We start from the raw sequence: 24,263 nt of genomic DNA, 5'->3' as shown, positions 1-24,263 counted from the left end.
GTAGCCTAATCTTTTAATTCTAAGAGTTAAATACCACGAAATCGTGTTATCAGCGCAATTTACATCAATTAGTTTATTAGCCTAGTGTGGGATGCGCTTGTGCGATCTGTAAAGCTTCATTTTGGTCAACAAGTGGTTGGCACGATCAACAGAGACAGATTCCAGGTTTTTGTCAGCACACAGGTAAAATGTTGTTTTCTATTAATTCTTCTGATACATAACGCGTGGTGTTCCAGTCAATACGAACACTATAAAGTTGATGTTTTAAATTAAACAACAATGTTACATAACTAACTTATTGGCCTAAACCTAACATGGTCAACTTACATAAATCCGTAGAATTAATAGTGTCTATGACCTACGTGGTGTAATTTCCTACTGAGAAAGATTGATTTGACGGATGAAATAGATAACATAGCCTCTTGTCTTTGTTCGAACTTTTTCCTCAGGGGCAGCAGCTCGACATGCTATCGGGTATGCGGGTCTGTGTGCCCTCCGCTGCAGCTCTATTCGGCTCGTTGTGCCATGGCTGTCGCAGCTGGGCACGTAGTTTGTCATTCCGGGGTTTTAGTTGGTCGCCCCGAAAGATCAGCCGGTGGACCAGTCAAGATTCCATTGACCTACCTCCTGCGGAGAACCCACGAATTCTCATCACAGGTTAAACCATTTAAAAAAAATTGTATTTAAAAAAAAATCTCAAATAGCAAATAACACTTTATGGACCATAGGCTATATATGCTTTATATATGTGTTTATAATCTTCAACCGACACAGACAGAAGATGACTGGCCACCCCTCAGATCCTGGTTCCACTCTAGGTTTCTTCCTAGGTTCCTGCTTTTCTATGGAGTTTTTCCTAACCACCGTGCTTCTATATCTGCATAGCTTGCTGTTTGGGGTTTTAGCCTGGGTTTCTGTATAAGCACTTTGTGACATCTGCTGATGTAAAAATGGCTTTATAAATACATTTGATTTGTTTATGAAAATATAAAAATTTGTTTAAATGTTTTAACAACAGCAATGGCATGTTGTCAATCTCGTTTTTGTCATTTAGATTTGTGTTCACTGTTTAGTAAGTGGCAATCCTATTTTCCCTCACTACAATAGGCTGTGAGCAGACTGTGCTAGGGACAAAAAGGCCCCAGCGAGTGACCACTGGCAGAATAATAGCTTGAGGCCAGTTTTTGTCTCTAGGCTACATAAAGCTTTGGTGAAAACAAAAAAAGGTCACAGCCTGGTTGGAGCAGAATATGAAAAAACATCCAGACCAATTTTTTTCTGATATTGTACACAAGAAACACATTTTCACCCATATATTCTCGATTTTGAGACCTTTTGAGCAAATACAAATTAACAATTGAGATGATGTGTTGTTTTATGAATTCTTATTAATTCTGCATTGTACTATTTATTTTCTCTTCATGGAAAGGTGGTCTTGGACAGTTAGGTGTGGGGCTTGCAGAAATCCTGAGGTGAGAAAAAACTAAAGAGCAATCTTTTCTTCAAAGGGTAAAAGATGTTGATAGCCTGAATCTTCCCCAGATTGTAGAATTCTCATTTAACATCTACAAATAGATAGTTTGGATTCTGGGGTTCACTCCAGTTAAATACAGTAAATTCAGGAATTAACTGAAATTGCAGATATTAATTGAATATCAATGTGTAGGAAACAGTACGGAACAGAAAACGTTATCCTGTCGGATATCAAGAAGCCTCCACCAGAAGTGTGCAGAAGTGGTACGTTTTCTTTTTTGGACTGATCAACAATTCTCTCTTAATCTCTATACCATGCACATCTCCATACTGTGCTTATCAAATCCTCTTATTTTCTGCATGAAAGAACATGTCTCCTAACTTAGGTTTCCTAAGCATTTCAGCCCAAAATACGGAGAATAAACTGTATAAAACTGTATTAAAAATAAAGAAAGTTGTACACTCTACATATATATACACCCAACAATGGGTAAACCTGAAATGTTGGTTTGGTCTACCCATTACAATTTTGGGAAAAAATATAGTGTATAACTTTCTTTATTTTTATACAGTTTGTTCTCTGTTAGTGAACACCTTTACAAAATAACTAATGCTATTTAAGTCTCAAAAAGTCTTATCAAACTCTTTGTCTCTCTCTTCTCTTCTCCCTCAGGCCCGTTTGTGTATGCTGATGTGTTGGACTATAAGAACCTCAGAGAGTTGGTGGTGAATAACCGCATCACCTGGCTGGTACATTACAGCGCTCTACTCAGTGTTGTGGGAGAGGCCAATGTGGCCCTAGCACGCAAGATCAATATCACAGGTCAGCTCCAGGATCACACACAAAAGCTATCACAGTATCCAGGGCACCACCCTTTTTGTATGTTTTGTATGTTTTTGTCTAAAGATTCTCTCTTTGCTGTACTTTCTAGGGCTTCATAATGTGCTGGACCTGGCTCTGGAGAGCTGTTTACGTCTCTTTGTCCCCAGCACCATCGGAGCCTTTGGCCCTTCTTCTCCCCGTGACCCTGCACCTGACCTGTGTGTCCAGAGGCCTCGCACCATTTATGGGGTGTCCAAAGTGCATGGCGAACTGATGGGGGAGGTGTGACCTGTTATGTTCACACATACAAACATACATACTGTACATGCACACACAAACAGTCGTAGATGCAGTCATAATGCAACCACATCGCTGTCTAATGCACACTTCTGCACGCATGCACACACACACACAACCTGCCGGTCCTCTCTTATAGACAGAGGAATCTAGAAAGAAAAGCGAGATCGTTTTGCCATTTATCTTTTTCAGAGAGAGTAAGTAAATTCATTAACACAGCAGATAGGGCAGATTAAGAGAAGTATGCTGCAGAAATATGCTTTTGCTGGTTATTTGCTGTACCTTCGATTGTGTTAAATCTCTCTCTATTAGTATCTTCATCACAAGTATGGACTGGACTTCCGCTGCCTACGCTATCCTGGCGTCATCTCAGCTAACACACAGACTGGGGGAGGAACAACAGGTAACCCATATTTATCATTTAATCATTTATTAAAGTATTAATGTCACCATTATAGGGATATATTCCAATACATTCTGTGTAAATTTTTGCCCTCCCATAGACTATGCTGTCCAGATTTTTCATGATGCCCTCAGCACGGGTCACCACGATTGCTATTTACGCGCTGACACGCGACTGCCGATGATGCATGTTGGTGACTGCCACCGTGCGACTGTGGAGTTCATGCAGGCCCCGGAATGCCAGCTGTCGCTGCGCACATACAACATCGATGCCATGAGCTTCACCCCTGAGGAAGTGGCCACGGAAATCCGCAAGCACCTGCCCCACCTCAAGGTCACCTATAACCCTGACTCTGTCCGCCAGACAATTGGTATGTTCATTGTTCAGCTTAATGGTGTGTGTCTGATGTTCTGTGTAGTGTTATTGAACTTCAAGATGTATGATTTGAAATAAGCCATAGCAGAAGTATATAGAAACTTTTCTCCTTCATAGTGTATAGAGTAGATATAAATAAATCAATTTTATTTTTCTAGTACTATTAAATATTGGAAGCCTTGCATGTTCATTTTTCACACGGTCACCAGTCATGAATGATGTCATCATACAGTCTTATTAAGTTGTGATATGTAAAAACTCTTGACCTTGATTGTGCAGCGGACAGCTGGCCGGTGAGGTTTGATGACTCCAACGCACGGAGAGATTGGGGCTGGAAGTCGACATATGGGCTTGAGGAGCTCGTCTCAGACATGCTGAGCTCCATCCGTGACAAGAGGACCAACGCCGGACTGCCAGTCAGCTAGCAGGTCCCGCCCACAGAGAGTGACCTACCAATCACTATTCCCTTAAGTCCGCTTCAGCCTGGGTCTGCCTATCACAACAGACCCTCTTTCCTTAGCATCATCTCCAAACCAGGACTCTTCTGTAAATCAGGATAAAAATACACTATTTTCAAACCTGTCATCTTCAGCCAGAACCACTCAACTTTCCACAACAGTGGACACTGACACCACAGACACACACACACACACACACACACACACACACACACACACACACACACACACACACACACACACACACACACACACACACACACACACACACACACACACACACACACCACACACAAGTAACAGGCAACAAGCACACACTCTCATAATAGCAGCTTTACTCTTTTCAGGGAACCATAGTGTCAACCATTCTCTTCTGTTGTGACTGTCTTCAGTTTATGTTGTTTTAAATGTGATAGAGAATTTTAATATCATAGCAGGTTTAACATAGGCCTTAAACGTCTGGGGGAAATAGGCTTCAGGCAAATTATTTTACATATAGTTAGTCATACCTTCAGTTTCCAGTATCTCCAGTATCTCAAATGGTTTCATTTACATTTTACATTCACAGTACGTCATTTAGCAGTCTTATCCAGAGCGATTTACAGTTAGTGCATTCATCTTAACATAGCTAGGGGAGACAACCACATATCACAGTCATAGTAGGTACATTTTTCCTTAATAAAGAAGTTATCAGCAAAGTTAGTGCTCATAGGAAATGTTTCTCCTTGCCTGCTGTATTAGGGTAGTATAGAGGGCACAGTGATTTCCTTCCTGGCCTGCTGCGTTAGGGTAATATAGAGGGAACAGTGAAATGACACAGGAGCAGTGAGAGATATAGGGACAACTATCAGAAGAAATAGAAAATCCACAATGTTTACAAAAGGCCTGCCTTTACAACACAACTTCAGTACATTTTCAAACATCTCCACATTTCTTTACAGTTAGTGTGATTTTGAGTACAAATGGGTACCAAATAAATTCAGAATTGAAGCCTTATTTTTAATTGACAACTAATTAGAAATATATTTGTGAGTAATGAACAAAATTGCAGTGTACTTTTGATCATAAATTGAATAAATCTCTTAATTTGCTCATTCTGTTTTGTTATTTGCTTTCAGGTTATTTATTATGGTAATAGGCTAACTGGTAGGTCTACTGTGTGTTAATGAACAGATCTAGGCCTATATCGTTCAATCCTTCTGAACTACATATTAGGGTTTCATAAATCTAGCAATAAGTTGGGCTGAAATTCAAATAAATAATTTGTGCAAAAGATACATAGACCTACAGTTGATTGAGAGAGAATGTTGCCTACAGTATCAGCAAATATTTGTATTACTAACTCAAGATAGACCAGAGCCTGTCGTTTTCAATGGGAGCAAGTTAATCACTGTGGAAAGAACAAGCAAGGGGATGGGCATAGCCAAGCACGAGCTAGTGAGATCCTATTGGCGTATTTTAGCATTTATTTGCATATTTCCGTTAGGGAACGCCTACTCTGCGAAGTGTGCCTGTGCAATTTCTCCATTCGCCCTTGCACTCCTTCTAAACAACGCCATTTTTTACAACTTTGGCAAAGGGTGACTTTTACAAAACGCATTCCACTCTGTTTGTTACAGATTTTAGTTTTGGAAACAGAAAACTGTATGGAGATCAAATGTTTAATCGATGAGAAAATTTGCAGAATGTCGACTAACATTCATCTCGCTCCACATTATTCCACTGCCGGTCACCGGGCTTCCTCTCAACATCATATTTGGTAGTGAGCGGTAACTCCAACCGGATGCCTCACATTTATACATCCGGTGAAATATATGGTTCATTGTTCTATCTGTGGTATCAGGCTGCAACATATACATACTATTCACGACAAAATGTATGATATTTAAATTATAGGTCGATGTAATTTGGCAACAGTAACTAAAAAAACATAATTAAAACTCTGACAGCAAAAAATAATAATTTCGTCATCTTCCCATTTACTTCTTCCGTTCTGCTGTAAAGGAGGAGTTCTGTCGCGCGTTGTATGCTGGGGTTTGGTAGTACGTCTTTCGCCAGACTCTGCTATCAACCGCTTTTACATCTTTCTCGGCTAATAACATGGACGCGGGATTCTTCCGCGTAAGATATTTACAATGTTACTATTAATTGTTGAATGGTGTTCCAAATGTATAGTACATTCCTTTAGGTTTGTAAATATGTGCCATTATAGACAGACGAGCTCGTGCGCCATTCCGCTGCAATGAGAAGCTAATGTAAAGATGGCGGCTGCATTAAACTAGCCTAGCTAGATATATTTATGTTTTGCGTAGGTTGTGTGTTTCCATTTCAAACTATGTTCATTACTGATGTACAGTAACTATAGGTGATAAATAGCTACATGTGTTACCTAGTGTTAGACTTGTTGGTTGCAAAATTGGTTTGGTTTATTTTAACCAGACAAGAGGCGGGGCATGTCTACTCGGGCCTCAGCTCACATCGAGATTAGCACAACTATACTGAACAAAAATATAAACGCTACATGCAGCAATTTCAAAGATTTTATTTCCTTATAGTTACAGTTCCTATAAGGAAATCAGTCAATTTAAATAAAATAAACCGTAATCTATGGATTTCACATGACTGGGCAGGGTGCAGCCATGGTTGGGCCTTGGGGGGCATAGGCCCAGCCAATCAGAATTAGTTTTCACCCCACAAAATGGCTTCATTAGACAGAAATACTCGTCAACATGTAATGATCATGCTGTTTTATCATCTTCTTGATATGCCACACCTGTCAGGTGGATGGATTATCTTGGCAAAGGAGAAATGCTCACTAACAGATGTAAACAAAATTTGAAAGAAAAACGCTTTTGTGTGTATGGATCATTTCTAGGATTTTTTATTTCAGCTCATGAAACATGGGACCAACACTTTTATATTTTTGTTCAGTGTAGTTGGCAAGCTAGCAACATAAACTCACATTTATCTCCATAACAAGGGTTTTGCTTAGCTAGGTACTTATTTTCCACTTTGTTTGACACCTATTTATTCAATTAAGTCTTGTTTCAAAAGTTGCAGCTAGCTTACGTTATGTTTCACCATGTTGTGACGTATGTAGCTAGTTTCTGCTAAAGGGATAAGTACAAATAATAAAGAACCAACATTTATCATTGAAATAGTTAATATAGCTAGTAGTTATGTAAACTGTTGTTTTGTACTTGTCTCATACAGGGCACAAGTGCAGAACAGGACAATCGCTTCAGCAACAAGCAGAAGAAACTTCTAAAGCAACTGAAATTTGCAGAATGTCTGGAAAAGAAGGTATGATAAACAACACTGCTTTTAGCACATCTTCTAATTGAATTCTCAGGGTACCCACAACTAATTATATGGTATTGGCTGTAGCTTCTGTATAGCCTGATTTTTGTTTAAGTGTGGAATGGGTTTAAGTTGGTAATTAATTCTTCCTTCCCTAGGTGGATATGACCAAGGTGAACCTGGAGGTCATCAAACCTTGGATCACTCAGCGAGTGACGGAGATCCTGGGGTTCGAGGATGATGTCGTCATAGAATTCATTTTTAACCAGCTAGAAGAAAAGGTAATACTATTGACTCCAATTCCTTCCTTTTCTTGTACATGCATCAGATGTTAGTTCTATAAACTTAATGAGGAAAAGATAGGTTGATGTAACAAAGTGTATTGCTTAGAAAAAACGCAATATAAATGCAGATGGGGAAAGAGCTACCACCGGTGTCCAGTGTAAAGGAAAAATACATAATTTGAATGACACAAAGTTGTTGCTGTGATATATGACAAAGTGCCTTTGTGCCACAGTTTTCTAATGATGATGTGATTTATGATTCAAAAGGCCTGAACCAATATGGATGTTATACCTTGCATCAGAAGTATAGCACCAACACCTTATTAGCTCTCTGCTGAGCCCAAAGTGTCACTGAGCCCAACTCTCCCTGATGCAGTGTGTGGTTTGAGGTGAGTTATGGTCAGGGATCAACATGCTAGTGATAGAAACACTTGGACAATGCCATGCCATTTTCTCCATATACCTTTGAATTGCGCCACTAGTTTGTCTTTTATATCTCCTCTGTATCCTATCTTTGGAGTGTGTTAAAGTTGAGAGGCTTCAATTGTTAGGCTATTGATCCCCCTTTTATTTGAGTAGAGTATAATGACATCTGTAGTATCTTCATTCTGGGCTGTGGGAAAAACAGTGCTTTTAAAATTATCCATTGCAATGCACATGGACCCTATTCTGCATAAATTATAAGTTGCATCAGTGCACTTGTTGGCCAAGTTTTCCCTCCAGTTTGTTACATTTCATTGCCCCCCAATTTGGGAAGTCCAATTGCATGGTTCAAATTATACTTGTGTATTATAATCGCCTTCATTTTCCCCCCCACCTAAGTAGCATTTGGCCTATAAAACATGACTTCAAAGGGACATTTGTGATATAATACACTGGATGAAACCTTGGATGTAGAAAAAGGAAATGTTTAACTGTACTGAAGCCTAATAATTAATCAACAACTTATTTTTATGAATGGTGCATGACTCACAGCAATCCTAGGATGACTTTTATTCATACTAATATGTTGCTGGAATCTCGTAAAGGTACTATCTGTTTTAGTCAACTTAGCCTAATACTGAGAGGGGAAAATACATTCAACTACACCTTACCGATTTTCATTTCTGTGCAATTATGTTATAATGCTATAACATCACAGTAATGATAAAGGCCTTATTAGTCATTATTATTTAGATAAAGGGGTATCTAACTTTCATTCTTGACTTAGATGTTGAAATAAAACCCCTTTTTTAAATGTCTTGTGCACTCATTATTGCTTGTTCGTCTCTTGCAATTTAGATAAATGATATAACAATAAACTGAAGGTGGTTGAGTCTCAAGCAGTAGGGAGGCGGAAGCAAGCCAAGGGAGCGTCTCTTTCTGCAGGAGACTCGGGCGCTCCATACCCACTGATCCCGCGGGACACACTGAAGACACCGGGACTGTACTTGCAGTTTTGGGTTTTGATGCACTCTGTTTTGTGGATATCTGTTCATCTCTCAAAGAATAGACTGTGGGGAGGCCGAGAACAACAGGACAGGAAGACTAGTTATTTATGATCAAGATTATTGACAGTAATGGTGATGGGTGGGATAGTTAAATATTTATTAGATTATATTTTATGAAGGTTAAGTCAGCCTTGATGCATGCAGTGGGTGTCCTTTACATGGATGATGTAGCACTAGCACTTATGTCTCCCCTCAGCTATTCTCAGTTTCGGGTTTCAATTACCTAATTAATGGGGTGGAGATAAGGAATCACAGCCTCAAGTCAACAAAAGTTTGTTAGGTTGCAATGACTGTCTGCTTTGGGGCCCAGCGGTCATATACTGTAGCTATTGTCTTTTGTTATGAAGGTGGCTGCCATTATTTAGCAGGCAGGTGTAGCTTAGTGAGGAAACAAAGGGGAAGGCAGTCGTCTGAGCGAGACCCCCCCCCCCCTTCTCGCTCTCGCGAGTTCTCCCTCCATGTTAAATTGGTGTGTTTCTCTCCCCCTTGGTGTGTGTTGCAGCACCCGGACAGTAAGATGATGCAGATCAACCTGACGGGCTTCCTGAATGGGAAGAATGCCAGAGAGTTTATGAGGGACCTGTGGCCTCTGCTGCTCAGTGCCCAGGACAACATTGCCGGTATCCCCTCCGCCTTTCTGGAACAGAAGAAAGAGGAGATCAAACAGAGACAGGTGAGCAACCAGACACAATCTCACAATCACCACATTGGTGTCATGCACATGTGTTTTACGGCTTTGGCCTTGCATGTTCTTTTCTGTGGAACACTAGTCACTTTAATAATATTTACATACTGTTTTACTAATTTCATATGTGTATATACTGTGTTTTATTCGATGCCACTCCAACATTGCTCCTCCTAATATTTATATATTTCTTAATTCCATTCTTTTACTTTCAGATTTGTGAGTTTTTAGGTACTATTGCACTGTTGGAGCTAGGAACACAAGCATTTCTCTTCACCCGCAATATCATCTGCTAAATATGTGTATGTGACCAATAAGATTTATTTGTTGCAGATTGAGCAGGAGAAGCTTGCCTCTCTGAAGAAGATTGATGAGAAGAAGGAAAACAAAGATAACAGAGAAAGGGAGAGCCCCAGAAGGTGAGAAATCACACTAAATAAAATCCCTTGAAGTCAACGTCCATCAATGTTTAAAGATGGTTCATGTGGCATTTATTCTTATCACATTGTTTGTTGTCGTACAGGAGGAAGTCAAGGTCACAGTCTCCACGGCGACGGTCTCCAGTGAAGCGGGAGAGAAAGCGGAGTCACTCCCGCTCCCCGAGGCGTAAGCCCAGTCCCAGCAGCTCCCCTCCACCAACAGCCCCAGCCGTCACCCTGGTCAGTGTTACATTGCCCCAGAGCACTGAGGAGCCCCAGCCAGAGCCAGACACCTCTGAGAGCGCCGTACCTGAGCCAGTCATTCAGGAGGCCTCTTCCACCAGGTAAGATGATGGTTTGGGCACCGACTATATCTGGCAATATTCAGGGATGTGATTTTTTCCTGATTTGGTATTTCTAGATTTGTAATAATTGAATCTAATTTGTGGTATGTTTTTAATTTTCAAGTGATTTGGTGAAGCCGCACACTGTGGTTGTGGTACCTGACTCTGTGATGAAGGTCAAAGAACCCTCCCCGGGTAAGGCTTCTAAAAAGGAGGAGAGGCCCAAGCCCCGGGAGAAGGACGGCAGGAGGGACAGGCCCCGTCACCGCTCTCGCTCCCATTCCCGCAGACGACCTAAATCGCGCTCCAGATCTTACTCCCCACGCCGGAGGCCGAGCCCCAGGAGACGGATGTCCCCTCGTCGTAGGAGCCCCCCCAGACGTGGCCCCCCAGGCCCCAGACACAGGCGCAGTCGCTCCCCTGTCCGCAGGTGAGTGGAGGGCCATGCAAGTGTAGCAGAGTGCAGAAGTGTCCATTACTGAAGCTGTCATTAACTAGCCAATTTACCAAACAGCATGTAAACCTGCATTGTGGTTGATTTGTGCTTTGTTTGTCCAATAGGCGGCGCTCTCGCTCCCCATCTTCTGGGAGCAACTCCTCCACGCCTCGCTCACCTCAGAAGGCCATGAAGAGAACGTCAACCACACCTCCCAGGAAACAGCCCCGCGGCCACGCAGCTGATCCCTCCCTCAGCCCCTCCAGGAGAAGAGCCCCCAATGGTAGCCCCTCTGGGAAGGCCCGACGCTCTGCCTCCCCTCGGGCTAGAAAGGGCCGGTCCTCAGCCTCCCCGTCCAGATCAGCTGGTATGTTGGTTTTTCTTACTTCTCTCCATTCTAAATATAGCTACATGCCACCTGCTCATCCCTGCTCTAATGTACATTAAGTACTATCAGAGTTTACAAAGGGCTGTGCTGAACTTGGCCCATCATCCCTATCGAACTTCCTCACCATCTCAGACGTGGGACTCCCTCACCTTGTCAGTGACGTCTTGTCACATGATCAGTCTCTGAGTGTGATACACATACACCTTTCGTCTACAAAATCTACCAGGGGTGGCTATGTCTATACAGCCAGAAGATGCCCTTTGCCTGTTGAACTCAGTGACCTGGAAACTTATTTTTCATTTTAAATCCCTGGATTACTTGATTCCTAGGCAGGCCTGGTTACAGAAGTATGACACTTGAGGTCCTTAGCGGGAGCTCAATGGCAGTCCGGGGCTAATGGAAACTACTGAATCATAAACTTATTTTCGGGCTGCTGAAACCAGAATGTATCAGTCCTACCACTGGTGTTATACAAGTAAGTGTATTTGTGAATGAATCTTTCTGGAAAGACTTTGGGCCCCTAAAGCGTCTTATTGATCTTTAGGTTTAAAGAAGAAGCCAGGATCAAGGAATGATTCACTGTCTCCTGTTCCAAAACCCAGGCATTCTGAGGCATCGGAATCAGGTGAGTCTGCCTTCTAGTGTTTGTCTGTGTGGTGTGATGCACCATGGGTGTGGGTGGATCTTTGTGTTTTCTCTAGCACTGAATGGAGACTCACTGCTTTGCTTTTCAGAGGGCGCTACCGCAGATCCTGTGCAGCAGCGACGTCAGTATCGCAGGCAGAATCGGGAGACGTCTTCAGGTTATAATTGTTTTTATTTGTCCCTCACCCCATCTTTTTTGCTAGCCGTCTCATCTTGCACCCTCATCTCGTGGGTCTTGAAGTTGTGCCCAAATCCCCATCTACGTGTTTTTCCTTTTAAACGGCCACCTTATGTTGCTACTGGGAAATGATGTGTGCTGTCTACTTTTGGATTGGTTACAGATACTGGATCATCCTCCTCAGAGGACGAGGGGTCCAAGAGGCCGGGCGGGGGGCCAGCGGCAAGGAACGGGAATGTCAGGAGGAGGCGCAGTTGCTCCCCCTCCTCCCCCAGGAGACGACACAGGGACTGCTCCCCCCGGTCAGCTATGGACGGTTTCTCCTATCCCTCTCTCACTGTCATGATTAAAGTTTAGAGGTTTTGCCCACATCATGCGTTCCTCGTTTAATTGTTTTCCCTCTACAGAAAAAGACGCTCCCTCTCTCCTGGAGGACGTAGATCTCCCCCACGCCGTCGCAGATCTCCCTCTCCTCCTCCGAGACGCAGGTAAAAACCTTTTGCTACTCTTTTTTTCCCTCTGATTCCCTCAGTACTGAGCATTGTCCAAAATTGTGTACCACACCTGAGAATCAAAGAATAACTTGGCTCGTATGTGCTCCTCTGTTCCCCCAGGTCTCCCTCTCCACCTCCTCGCAGACGCTCCCCCTCCCCCAGGCGGTACTCTCCCCCCATCCAGCGGCGCTACAGCCCTACTCCCCTGGGCCCACAGAAGAGAAGGCTATCAGGGTCTCCCCCTCCCAAACGCCTTTCCCCGATGCCCAAGCGCCGTCCCTCCAGGTCCCCGAAGCGCAGGAGTCCCCCTCCCCAAAAGAGACGCACACCTCCCCTCCCCACCTCTCCCCCCCGACACAGGAGGAGCCCCATGCTCCCATCCAACCGGCCAGGCCGGGACACTCGCTCCCCCCCTGCTGTTCACAGTAACCGCCTCTCCCCCTCCCCTGCCAACCGTGGTCGGGCCATGCGTGGGTCCGCTAGTCCTCAGGGGCGCTTTGACTCCTCGGGCACCTCTCCACCTGGCCAGAGGCGCCAGGTGTCCCCCTCACACAGCAACAGGGCAATCCGCAGGGTGTCCCGGACACCAGAGCCCCGCAAGAACCAGAGGTAAGCAGCTTCTAATTGGTCTTATTGATGCCAAAGCAGGTGCTGCACAGCAACAACTCACTCCTCGCTTTTTAGATGTATTTTCCAGATATCACATTTTTTTCTGTCTCTATCAGAGCCTCTCAGAGCCCCCAGCCTATGAGGAGAGCGTCATCAAGGTCCCCGTCTGGTTCTCCTAAACCAGGAGCCTTGAAGCGGCCGGCCCCAGCCTCAGGCTTCCCCTCATCGGGCTGCTCGGCCAGTGGCTCGCCATCAGCCCCTCTGGCCAAAAAGGCCAGCAGCGGCTCTGGCAGCCCTTCTCCAAACAAGGTGAGTTTAAAGCTGCTGTCTGTTAATAGTACAACGTGAGATTTAAAAATGTGTTTGACTCAACTAAGTGGCTAGTTGGGGAAGCGTTCTCATGTGAGTAATAGCTGTTGTGTGTTTCTGTGTACTAATACTATGATGACTTGATGTGGTGGTCGACGGTAAAATAGTTTAACCAATGATGTCCGTCATCACACCCTCTTCTTGGCCCAACTGCCAATTAAATACTTAGTCACTCTGCTTTGTCCTCTCCATCTCAGAATTCAGACACCGAGGCTGGAGGAAAGAAAAACAAGAAACATAAGAAGGAGAAGAAACATAAGAAGGACAAGAAGCACAAGAAACACAAGAAACACAAGAAGGACAAGAGTGGAGTGCCGGTGGCTGCTGGGGATGGCCAGGAGAAACTGTGGATGGAAGGGGATGGAGACTCCGACCTTAAAAAGGTGAAGTCTACTCTTCTGATTTACTGAGGGGGTTTAGCCTGCTTCACATATCAGCTCCACTAGTGTCTAAGTAGGGGTGGGCAATGAGGACATTTTATTTTTCAAATTTGACCGTATTTAGTTTATCCTATAATGACATTAGAGCGGCAACAAATAAATTGTAAATGGTTTTAATGGGTCTGTCTCCATTCTGATTGTTTGATACTGTTCAATCAAACTTAAATTAGGGTGGGGCAGTAAGGCCTAAAAATAAAATCTACATTTCTTTCCTAACAATTTACATCTAGATGTTTTCTCAATTACCTTTGTTGTACAATTGAAGGTCAATACGCTGCATTTCTAACAGTCAGCCTTCCACAACCATAGGACCCATGAATAAATGATTTTATCAAAATAGTTTAACCTGCCATTTTGCAGTAGTCACTGATCTGGCTTTTAACTTCTTATGGCTGCAATCCCGCTAACGGGATGATATGACAACAGCCAGTGAAAGTGCAGTGCGCCAATTAAAAAAAACAGAAATCTCATAATTAAAATTCCTCAGACATACATGTGTCTTATACCATTTTAAAGGTATTATTGTTGTTAATCCCACCAAAATGTCCGATTTCAAATATGCTTTTCAGCGAAAGCACTACAAATAATTGTTAGGTCACATCAAACCACAATAAGCACAGCCATTTTTCCAGCGAAAGATAGCAGTCAGAAAGAAATTCATCACTAACCTTTGATCTTCATCAGATGACACTCATAGGACTTCATGTTACACAATACATGCATGTTTTATTTGATAAAGTTCATATTTATAACAAACAATCTGAGTTTACATTGGCGCGTTACATTCACTAGTTCCAAAAACATCCAGTGATAGTGCATAGCCACATCGTTTCAACAGAAATACTCATCATAAATGTAGATGATAATACAAGTTATACACATGGAATTATAGATGTACCTCTCCTTAATGCAGCCGCTGTGTCAGATTTTAAAAAAACTTTACGGAAAAAGCAAACCATGCAATAATCTGAGACGGAGCTCAGAACAATAGTAAAATTAGCTCCATGTTGGAGTCAACAGAAACCAGAAAATACATGATAAATGTTTCCTTACCTTTGAACTTCATCAGAATGCAGTCCTAGGAATCTCAGGTCCACAATAAATGCTTGATTTGTTCGATAATGTCCGTTATTTATGTCCAATTAGCTACTTTGGTTAGCGCGTTTGGTAAACAATTCCAAAGTCACAAAGCGCGTCCACTATAACGTGACGAAATGTCCAAAAGTTCCATAACAGTCAGTAGAAACATGTCAAACGATGTATTGAATCAATCTTTAGAATGTTGTTAACATACATCTTGAATAACGTTCCAACCAGAGAATTACATTGACTTCAGTTGAGCGATGAAGCGGAGCTGCCTCTCACGTGAACGCGCGTGGTCATTTCATGGCAGTGGTGAATCATTCCTGTCTCCTTCGGCCTCCCTTCACATTAGTCATCAGACAAAGTTCTATTGACTGACATCTAGTGGAAGCCGTAGGAAGTGAAAACTCATCCATATCTCGCTGTAATTTCAATGGGAGCTTGGTTGAAAATATACCAGCCCCAGAAAAAATCCAAACAGGAAGTGGAACTTCTCAGGTTTTTTCCTGCCATATGAGTTCTGTTATACTCACAGACATAATTCAAACAGTTTTAGAAACGTCAGTGTTTTCTATCAATACTAATAATAATATGCATATATTAGCAACTATGACTGAGGAGCCGGCCGTTTACTCTGGGCACCTCTGTGCACCTTTCATCCAAGCTACTCAATACTGCCCCTGCAGCCATAAGAAGTTGTCTTTCTATGAAAATGCCCCTTTTGTTACTTATTTAACCTGAACAATTCACAGCCACTAATAATGACCAAGCTCTTGTAGCAGGAGAATGCATTATAGAAAATTTACACAGGTCTCATAAACAATCTGCCAAGCACACGCCCATGTGCTGATGAGTAGCCAGCTAATCTTTATATTTCAATTCTAGCCAACTTGGATCTATTAGCTAGCTATCAAGGTAGAACAGTTGAACTGCTAATCACTTTCCTATCTATCTCCACTTGTTTGAACAGCATGCTAGCCTGCTCACTTTGTTTTAATGTTGAAATCAAGTGGCATAGCTGGATAGGAAGATGCTTATTTCACAGAATGAGAACGAGTTGGCAATTCCTTATATAAATGCTTTTATGCTCATTTCAAATTTACAGAAGACTAAACAGCTACCACAACACTGTGGCTAAAATGCTGCTAGCGGTACCTTCATTCCGCACGCTGACAAACGTAGCAATCTTCCAGGATCAATGTTCATTGATATTCCTATTTTCAGTAGTGTCTTCTCTGCGCACAATTTGGGGAGTTGAGACAAACAAGGTATCGTTATAATGGCTAAGTTCTTTATTACAGTAATACAATGTCTACTTTTTTTGATATCCATATAACTGATTCTGTTGGACCAAACCAAAAGATTGATTTGGAACTGCTTGTCAGAGGCGTGCTCTGTTGTGGGTGGCATGGGCTTGGTTTGTGAGTTAGTGGGAATGTGCACATACAGAGGAGCGAGCGGGACTAGACTAAAAAGATGGAACGAGCATTCATAGAGAAGTCTGACTGCATTTAAAGCTCTTGCTAGCAAGTTGGCCGTTCTCAGCTGTTAAACTTACTGGCGGTAAAAATGGAATTGCCATAATTTTCACCAGTTTCATCTGTGGTTATTACATTTAACAAACCATACATTAATATACCATTTGTAGAAAGGTAAAGTAAAAATCCAAACTGGTCTACAGTACCAGTCAAAAGTTTGGACACCTACTCATTCAAGGGTTTGCTTTATTTTTACTATTTTCTACATATTAGAATAATAGTGAAGACATCAAAGCTATGAAATAACACATGGAATCATGTAGTAACAATCAATTTTATTTGAGATTCTTTAAGGTAGCCACCCTTAACCTTTGACAGCTATGCACACTCTTGGCATTCTCTCAACCAGCTTCACCTGGAATGCTTTTCCAACAGTCTCGAAGGAGTTCTCACATATGCTGAGCACTTATTGGCTGCTTTTCCTTCACTCTGCGGTCCAACTCATCCCAAACCATCTCAATTAGGTTGAGGTCGGGTGATTGTGGAGGCCAGGTCATCTGATGCAGCACCATCACTCTCCTTGGTCAAATATCCCTTACACAGCCTGGAGGTGTGTTTTGGGTCATTGTCCTGTTGGGGAAAAAATTATATGCCATCCCATCTGGTTTGCGCTTAGAGGGACTATCGCTGCAGAATGCTGGGGTAGCCATGCTAGTTAAGTGTGCCTTGAATTCTAAATAAATCACTGATAGTGTCACCAGCAAAGCACCATCACACCACCTCCATGCTTCACCATGGGAACCGCACATGCAGAGATCTCCTCAGAACAGTTGATGTCTGTTACTTGAACTCTTTGAAGCATTTATTTGGGCTGTTAGGTTCTTATTTTTCAGAGTAAATAACCCACGGACACTAGAGAAGCTTTAACCAAGTTTATTCTTCCCAAGGGTTCTGTACAGCTGAAATCAGACAGCAAAACATTTCAGACACCACAGTTTATATACATCCTACTTAAGACACTCTTCCTCCTTACAGTTTATTGCTCCACAGGAAAGGTAACCAGATACCAACCCTGATTACTCCCTTAAGGGGAACTGACCTCACCCCTCACCTCCTAATCCACAGATATCCATCTGTCTTCCCTATATCAACACATCGCTCTCCTCTCCTCCATCAAACACATTCCAAAGCCTTCTGGCTTTTTACAAACTCTTTATTTTCAAGGCTTTGTCTCTATCATTTATTTAATATCTCAATGTTCAATGTTTAGCCGACTCCAACAGCTGTAATTTCTAAGGCTGGTAACTAATGAACTTATTTGCTGCAGCAGAAACTCTGGGTCTTCCTTTCTTGTGGTGGTACTCGTCAGCCACTTTCATCAGAACGCTTGATGGTTTTAACGACCACACTTGAAAAAACTTTCAAAGTACTGGGAATCTTCCATGTTGACTGACCTTCATGTCTTAAAGTAATGATGGACTGTTGTTTCTCTTTGCTTATTTGAGCTGTTCTTGACATATGGACTTGGTATTTTACCAAATAGGGCTATCTTCTTTATACCACCCCTACCATGTCACAACACAACTGATTGGCGCATTAAGGACATTCCACAAATGAACTTTTATCAAGGCACACCTGTTAATTGAAATGCATTCCAGGTGACTACCTCATGGAGCTGGTTGAGAAAATGCCAAGTGTGCAAAGCTATAGTCAAGGCAAAGGGTCGCTGCTTTGAAGAATCTCATATCAAATATATTTTGATTTGTTGAACACTTTTTGGTTACTAAACTGAGCAAAAAAAGAAACGTCTCAGTCAACTGCGTCTTATTTTCAGCAAACTTAACATGTGGAAATATTTGTATGAACATAAGATTCAACAATTGAGACATAAACGGAACAAGTTCCACAGACATGTGACTAACAGAAATGGAATGTGTCCCTGAACAAAGGGGAGGCAAAATCAAAAGTAACGGTCAGTATCTGGTGTCACCACCAGCTGCATTAAGTACTGCAGTGCATCTCCTCATGGACTGCATCAGATTTGCCAGTTCTTGCTGTGAGATGTTACCCCACTCTTCCACCAAGGCACCTGCAAGTTTCCGGACATTTCTGGGGGGAATGGCCCTAGCCCTCACCCTCCGATCCAACAGGTCCCAGGCGTGCTCAACTGGATTGAGATCCAGGCTCTTCACTGGCCATGGCAGAACACTGACATTCCTGTCTTGCACAGAACGAGCAGTATGGCTGGTGGCATTGTCATGCTGGAGGGTCATATCAGGATGAGCCTGTAGGAAGGGTACCACATGAGGGAGGAGGATGTCTTCCCTGTATTGCACAGCGTTGATTGCTTGCAATGACAACAAGCTCAGTCCGATAATGCTGTGACACACCGCCCCCAGACCATGATGGACCCTCCAAATTGATCCCACTCCAGAGTACAGGCCTCGGTGTAACGCTCATTCCTTTGACGATAAATGTGAATCCGACCATCACCCCTGGTGAGACAAAACCGCGACTCGTCAGTGAAGAGCACTATTTGCCAGTCCTGTCTGGTCCAGCGACGGTGGGTTTGTGCCCATAGGCGATGGTGAGGACCTGCCTTACAACAAGCCTATAAGCCCTCAGCCAGCCTCTCAGCCTATTGCGGACAGTCTGAGCACTGATGGAGGGATTGTGCGTTCCTGGTGTAACTCGGGCAGTTGTTGCCATCTTGTACCTGTCCCGCAGGTGTGATGTTCGAATGTACCGATCCTGTGCAGGTGTTACACAATCAACTGTCCGTCCTGTCTCCCTGTAGTGCTGTCTTAGGCGTCTCACAGTACGGACATTGCAATTTATTGCCCTGGCCACATCTGCAGTCCTCATGCCTCTTTGCATCATGCCTAAGGCACGTTCACGCGGATGAGCAGGGACCCTGGGCATCTTTCTTTTGTTGTTTTTCAGAGTCAGTAGAAAGGTCTCTAGTGTCCTAGGTTTTCATAACTGTGACCTTCATTGCCTACCATCTGTAAGCTGTTAGTGTCTTAACCTCTCTGGGAGTCCCAACTGGCCAACATCCAGTGAAAATGCAGAGTGCCAAATTCAAATAAATTACTATAAAAATTCAACTTTGATGAAATCACACATTCAATATACCAAATTAAAGCTACACTTGTTGTGAATCCAGCCAACGTGTCAGATTTCAAAAATGCTTTACGGCGAAAGCAAATGATGCTATTATCTGAGGATAGCACCCAAGCAAACACAGACCATATTTCAACCCTCCAGGCGTGACACAAAACGCAGAAATAAAGATATAATTCATGCCTTACCTTTGACGAGCTTCTTCTGTTGGGACTCCAATATGTCCCATAAACATCACAAATGGTCCTTTTGTGCGATTAATTCCGTCGATGTATATCCAAAATGTCCATTTATTTGGCACGTTTGATCCAGAAAAACACCGGTTCCAACTTGCGCAACGTGACTACAAAATATCTCAAAAGTTACCTGTAAGCTTTGTCCAAACATTTCAAACTACTTTTGTAATACAACTTTAGGTATTTTTTTAACGTAAACGTTAAACGTTAAACCCTTTACAATGAAGCTCTGTGAAGTTATTTTGATATTTACGAATTATCTTTGAAAGATAGGGTCCTGAAAAAGGGAGGTTTCTTTTTTTGCTGAGTTTACATGATTCCATGTGTTATTTTATAGTTGTGATGTCTTCACTATTATTCTACAGTGGAAAATAGTAAAAAATAAAGAACCCTTGAATGAGAAGGTGTTTTAAAACTTTTGGCTGGTACTGTAGTAAATAAGGTTTACCCCCCCAGCCCTACATCTAAGCATCCCATTTATTTCAATCAAAATGAACATAGACATTGTTGTAGAAGTTGAATGGTGCACTGCTATCATTTATTGCATGTCATCAGCTAATGTATTTCTTTATTCTATTACTTTGAAGCATCCTGCTACATGATCACACCTACCTTGCAACGTAACCGAAATATGATATAATTAATGCTACCTTTCTTTAAGGAATCAGACAGTGAAGTAGAAGAGCGTCTGGACGACCTGGAGAAGCACCTGCGAGAGAAGGCACTGCGTTCCATGAGGAAAGCTGGAAAGCTGTCCCCGCCACTGTCTTGAAGCCCGACCACACCCCTCCCTCCTCCAAATCTTCCATACACTTTATTTTATTTGTCTTTAACCTGGTTCAGCTTTAGAATGTACAAATTGTTTGTTCTTTAGTTTTGTTTTTACAGGTTTGCTCATCTATTGACGGATGTTTTTTTATCAAGCGCTTGAATTGTCACACGCGATCTTCCAATTTAATTTTTTCCCGTATCTTTGACCCAAAATGTGTTATTGCTTATATCCAATGTAGAAGTATATTTGTTCGATCCCTCAATTTTCAAGATAGGATCTTAGAGGGGAAGTCTTTCATTATGAAGCTTGCATTGTACAAGCTTCTACATCTCTCGTTCTATAACATACAAAATATTCAACTGTGGTAATTTAGGATTGCATGTGCAGCCAGCGAGTCTCTCCTCTGATGTGCATGAAATGGACTAAACAAAAGCAAATGCACAGATTAAATCTGTCCCTTTTGTCAGCGGGCATTGTATGGTGCGGGAATGCTGTTTGCTCTCTAAAATGGATAACAGTTGGATTTTCCCTTTTTTTGTTATGTAATAGAGGTGTTTGACATTGCAGTAAATTCTGGCTTTGAAAAAGTCACGTTTTAAAAAGAACTAGACCTTTTTTCCCATGATTCTAATGGTCTCTGACCTCACCAGAGAGCAGGGGTTTGATTTCCCACATGGGTTGATATGCAGTCATACTTTGAGTTCATGCTGGTCCACTCTTTTGCATTAAGCCGTTCATTGCTGTGGAAGTGCTATTTGACTTGTATTTAAAAACTCCTGCATTTGTCATCCTTTCAAAATTAAAATATGTTTTATATAAAAAATGATAATTTTGTAAACATGAAAGTTAATTGTGCAGCATGAAACTTGTAAAAGGTGCACTGTAACATAGTGGTGTCCATTGCAAATAGTCCTGCACCACACTATGTACAGTGCCTTCGGAAAGTATTCAGACCCCTTGACTTTTTCCACATTTTGTTACAGCACAGCCTTATTCTAAAATGGATAAAACCAATTTGTTAAATCCTCATCAATCTACAGTTGAAGTCGGAAGTTTACATACACCTTAGCCGAATACATTTAAAACTCAGTTTCACAATTCCTGACATTTTAATCCTGGTAAGAATTCCCTGTCTTAGGTCAATTAGGATCACCACATTTATTTGTACGAATGTGAAATGTCATAGAGAGAATTATTTATTTCATCTCAATCCTTAGTGGGGCAAGTATACATACTCAATTAGTATTTGGTAGCATTGCCTTTAAATTGTCTAACTTGGGTCAAACGTTTTGGGTAGCCTTCCACAAGCTTCCCACAGTAAGTTGGGTGAATTTTGACCCATTCCTCCTGAGAGAGCTGGTGTAACTGAGTTAGGTTTGTAGGCCTCCTTGCTCGCACATGCTTTTTGTAGTTCTGCCTACACATTTTCTATAGGACTAAGGTCAGGTCTTTGTGATGGCCACTCCAATACCTTGACTTTGTTCTTTAAGCCATTTTGCCACAACTTTGGAAGTATGCTTGGGGTCATTGTCCATTTGGAAGACCCATTTGCGACCAAGCTTTAACTTCCTGACTGATGTCTTGAGATGTTGCTTCAATATATCCACATAATTTTCTTCCCTCATGATGCCATCTATTTTGTGAAGTGCACCAGTCCATCCTGCAGCAAAGCAGCCCCACAACATGATGCTGCCACCCCTGTGCTTCACAGTTGGGATGGTGTTCTTCGGCTTGCAAGCATCCCCCTTTTCCTCCAAACATAACAATGATCATTACGGCAAAACAGTTATGTTTTTGTTTCATCAGACCAGAGGACATTTCTTCAAAAGTACAATCTTGGTCGGTTTTGGAGCAGTGGCTTCTTCCTTGCTGAGCGGCCTTTCAGTTTGTCGATTATAGGACTCATTTTACTGTGGATATAGATACTTTTGTACCTGTTTCCTCCAACATCTTCACAAGGTCCTTTGCTGCTGTTCTGGGATTGATTTGCACTTTTCGCACCAGAGCAGTTAATCTCTAGGAGACAGCATGTCTCCTTCCTGAGCGGTATTACGGCTGCGTGGTCCCATGGTATTTATACTTGCGCACTATTGTTTGTACAGATGAACGTGGTACCTTCAGGCGTTCGGAAATTGCTCCCAAGGATGAACCAGACTTGTGGAGGTCTTGGCTGATTTCTTTTGATTTTCCCATGTCATGCAAAGGCACTGAGTTTGAAGGTAGGCCTTGAAATACATCCACAGGTACACCTCCAATTGACTTGAATGATGTCAATTAGCCTATCAGAAGCTTCTAAAGCCATGACATTTTCTGGAATTTTCCAAGCTGTTTAAAGGCACAGTCAACTTTGTAAGTAAACTTCTGACCCACTGGAATTGTGAAATAATCTCTAAACAATTGTTGGAAAAATTACTTGTCATGCACAAAGTAGATGTCCTAACTGACTCGCCAAAACTATAGTTTAACAAGAAATTTGTGGAGTGGTTGAAAAATGAGTTTTAATGACTCCAACCTAAGTGTATGTAAACTTCCGACTTCAACTGTACACACTATACCCCATAATGACCAAGCGAAATCAGGTTTTTAGGAATATTTGCTTATTTATTACGAATTTAACATACCTTATTTACTTAAGTATTCAGACCCTATGCTATGAGATTTGAAATTGTGTGCATGTGCATCCTTTTTCCATTGATAATTCTTTGTTTCTACAACTTGATTGGAGTCCACCTACGGTAAATTCAATTGTTTGGACATGATTTGGAAAGGCACACACCTGTCTATATAAGGTCTCACAGTTGACAGTGCATATCAGAGCAAAAACCAAGCCATGACGTCAAAGGAATTGTCCATACAGCTCCAAGACACGATTGTGTTGAGGCACAGATCTGGGTACCAAAAAATTATTGCAGGTCCCCAAGAACACAGTGGCCATCATTCGTAAATGTAAGAAGTTTGGAACCACCAAGACTCTTCCTAGAGCTGGCCGCCTGGCCAAATTGAGAAATTGGGGGAGAAGGGCTTTGGTCAGGGAGGTGACCAAGAACCTGATGGTCACTCTGACGGAGCTCCAGATTTCCTCTGTGGTGATGGTAGAACCTTCCGGAAGGACAACCATCTCTGCAGTACTACACCATTCAGGCCTTTATGGTAGAGTGGCCAGACGGAAGCCACTCCTCAGTAAAAGGCACACGACAGCCCGCTTAGAGTTTGCGAAAAGGCACCTGAAGGACTCTGATCATGCTGTGGGGAAGGGACTGGGAGACTAGTCAGGATCGAGGAATAGATGAACGGAGCCAAGTACAGAGAGATCCTTGACACATCTGCTCCAGAGCCCTCAGGACCTCAGACTGGGGCGAAGGTTCACCTTCCAACAGGACAACGACCCTAAGCACACAGCCAAGACAATGCAGGAGTTGCTTTGGGACAAGTCTCTGAATGTCCTTGAGTGGCCCAGCCAGTGCCCAGACTTGAATCCGATCGAAAGTCTCTGGAGAAACCTGAAAATAGCTTTGCAGAGACGCTCCCCATCCAACCTGACAGAATTGAGAGGATCTGCAGAGAAGAATGGGAGAAACTCCCAAATAAAGGTGTGCAAAGCTTGTAGCGTCATACCCAAGAAGACTCGAGGCTGTAATCGTGAAATTAAGTACTGAGTAAA

General features: G+C 42.4%; 2 protein-coding genes across 4 annotated transcripts; both read left to right on the top strand.

The window, feature by feature from the left end:
• Nucleotides 1-98: 98 nt before the first annotated feature.
• On the top strand, nucleotides 99-4,923 carry LOC139553700 (L-threonine 3-dehydrogenase, mitochondrial-like). Its single transcript, XM_071366291.1, has 9 exons — nucleotides 99-183; nucleotides 450-657; nucleotides 1,430-1,472; nucleotides 1,667-1,737; nucleotides 2,147-2,296; nucleotides 2,406-2,578; nucleotides 2,906-2,996; nucleotides 3,097-3,366; nucleotides 3,651-4,923. The coding sequence occupies exons 2-9, from the start codon at nucleotides 465-467 to the stop codon at nucleotides 3,794-3,796; spliced, it is 1,137 nt and encodes a 378-aa protein (XP_071222392.1). The 5' UTR covers nucleotides 99-183; nucleotides 450-464; the 3' UTR covers nucleotides 3,797-4,923.
• Nucleotides 4,924-5,809: 886 nt separating this feature from the next.
• On the top strand, nucleotides 5,810-21,431 carry LOC139553697 (serine/arginine repetitive matrix protein 1-like). Of its 3 annotated transcripts, none has more exons than XM_071366284.1 (16): nucleotides 5,810-5,950; nucleotides 7,043-7,132; nucleotides 7,288-7,410; nucleotides 9,406-9,576; nucleotides 9,922-10,007; nucleotides 10,112-10,351; nucleotides 10,476-10,781; nucleotides 10,913-11,154; nucleotides 11,720-11,800; nucleotides 11,910-11,978; nucleotides 12,162-12,300; nucleotides 12,406-12,486; nucleotides 12,613-13,101; nucleotides 13,218-13,410; nucleotides 13,668-13,853; nucleotides 20,499-21,431. In XM_071366284.1, the coding sequence occupies exons 1-16, from the start codon at nucleotides 5,930-5,932 to the stop codon at nucleotides 20,508-20,510; spliced, it is 2,529 nt and encodes an 842-aa protein (XP_071222385.1). In that variant the 5' UTR covers nucleotides 5,810-5,929; the 3' UTR covers nucleotides 20,511-21,431. The 3 variants fall into 3 exon arrangements, with proteins under 3 accessions (XP_071222385.1, XP_071222384.1, XP_071222386.1); XM_071366283.1 differs by having other exon boundaries at nucleotides 20,492-21,431; XM_071366285.1 differs by lacking the exons at nucleotides 5,810-5,950; nucleotides 7,043-7,132; nucleotides 7,288-7,410 and adding an exon at nucleotides 7,676-7,802 and having other exon boundaries at nucleotides 20,492-21,431.
• Nucleotides 21,432-24,263: the final 2,832 nt, after the last annotated feature.

This window comes from Salvelinus alpinus, chromosome 25 (genome assembly GCF_045679555.1).
Source record: "Salvelinus alpinus chromosome 25, SLU_Salpinus.1, whole genome shotgun sequence".
NCBI classification, from domain to species: Eukaryota; Metazoa; Chordata; class Actinopteri; order Salmoniformes; family Salmonidae; genus Salvelinus; species Salvelinus alpinus.
Note: the sequence above shows the minus strand (reverse complement) of the source record. Positions and strands in the feature narration are given on the sequence as shown.

Coding starts and splice junctions, on each gene's coding strand:
- LOC139553700 (XM_071366291.1), top strand. CDS start 465: ATGCTATCGGGTATGCGGGTCTGTGTGCCCTCCGCTGCAGCTCTATTC. Junction 658..1,429: donor CCCACGAATTCTCATCACAG/GTTAAACCATTT, acceptor CTTCATGGAAAG/GTGGTCTTGGACAGTTAGGT. Junction 3,367..3,650: donor CTCTGTCCGCCAGACAATTG/GTATGTTCATTG, acceptor TTGATTGTGCAG/CGGACAGCTGGCCGGTGAGG.
- LOC139553697 (XM_071366283.1), top strand. CDS start 5,930: ATGGACGCGGGATTCTTCCGC. Junction 10,352..10,475: donor CAGGAGGCCTCTTCCACCAG/GTAAGATGATGG, acceptor TTAATTTTCAAG/TGATTTGGTGAAGCCGCACA. Junction 13,102..13,217: donor GAGCCCCGCAAGAACCAGAG/GTAAGCAGCTTC, acceptor TGTCTCTATCAG/AGCCTCTCAGAGCCCCCAGC.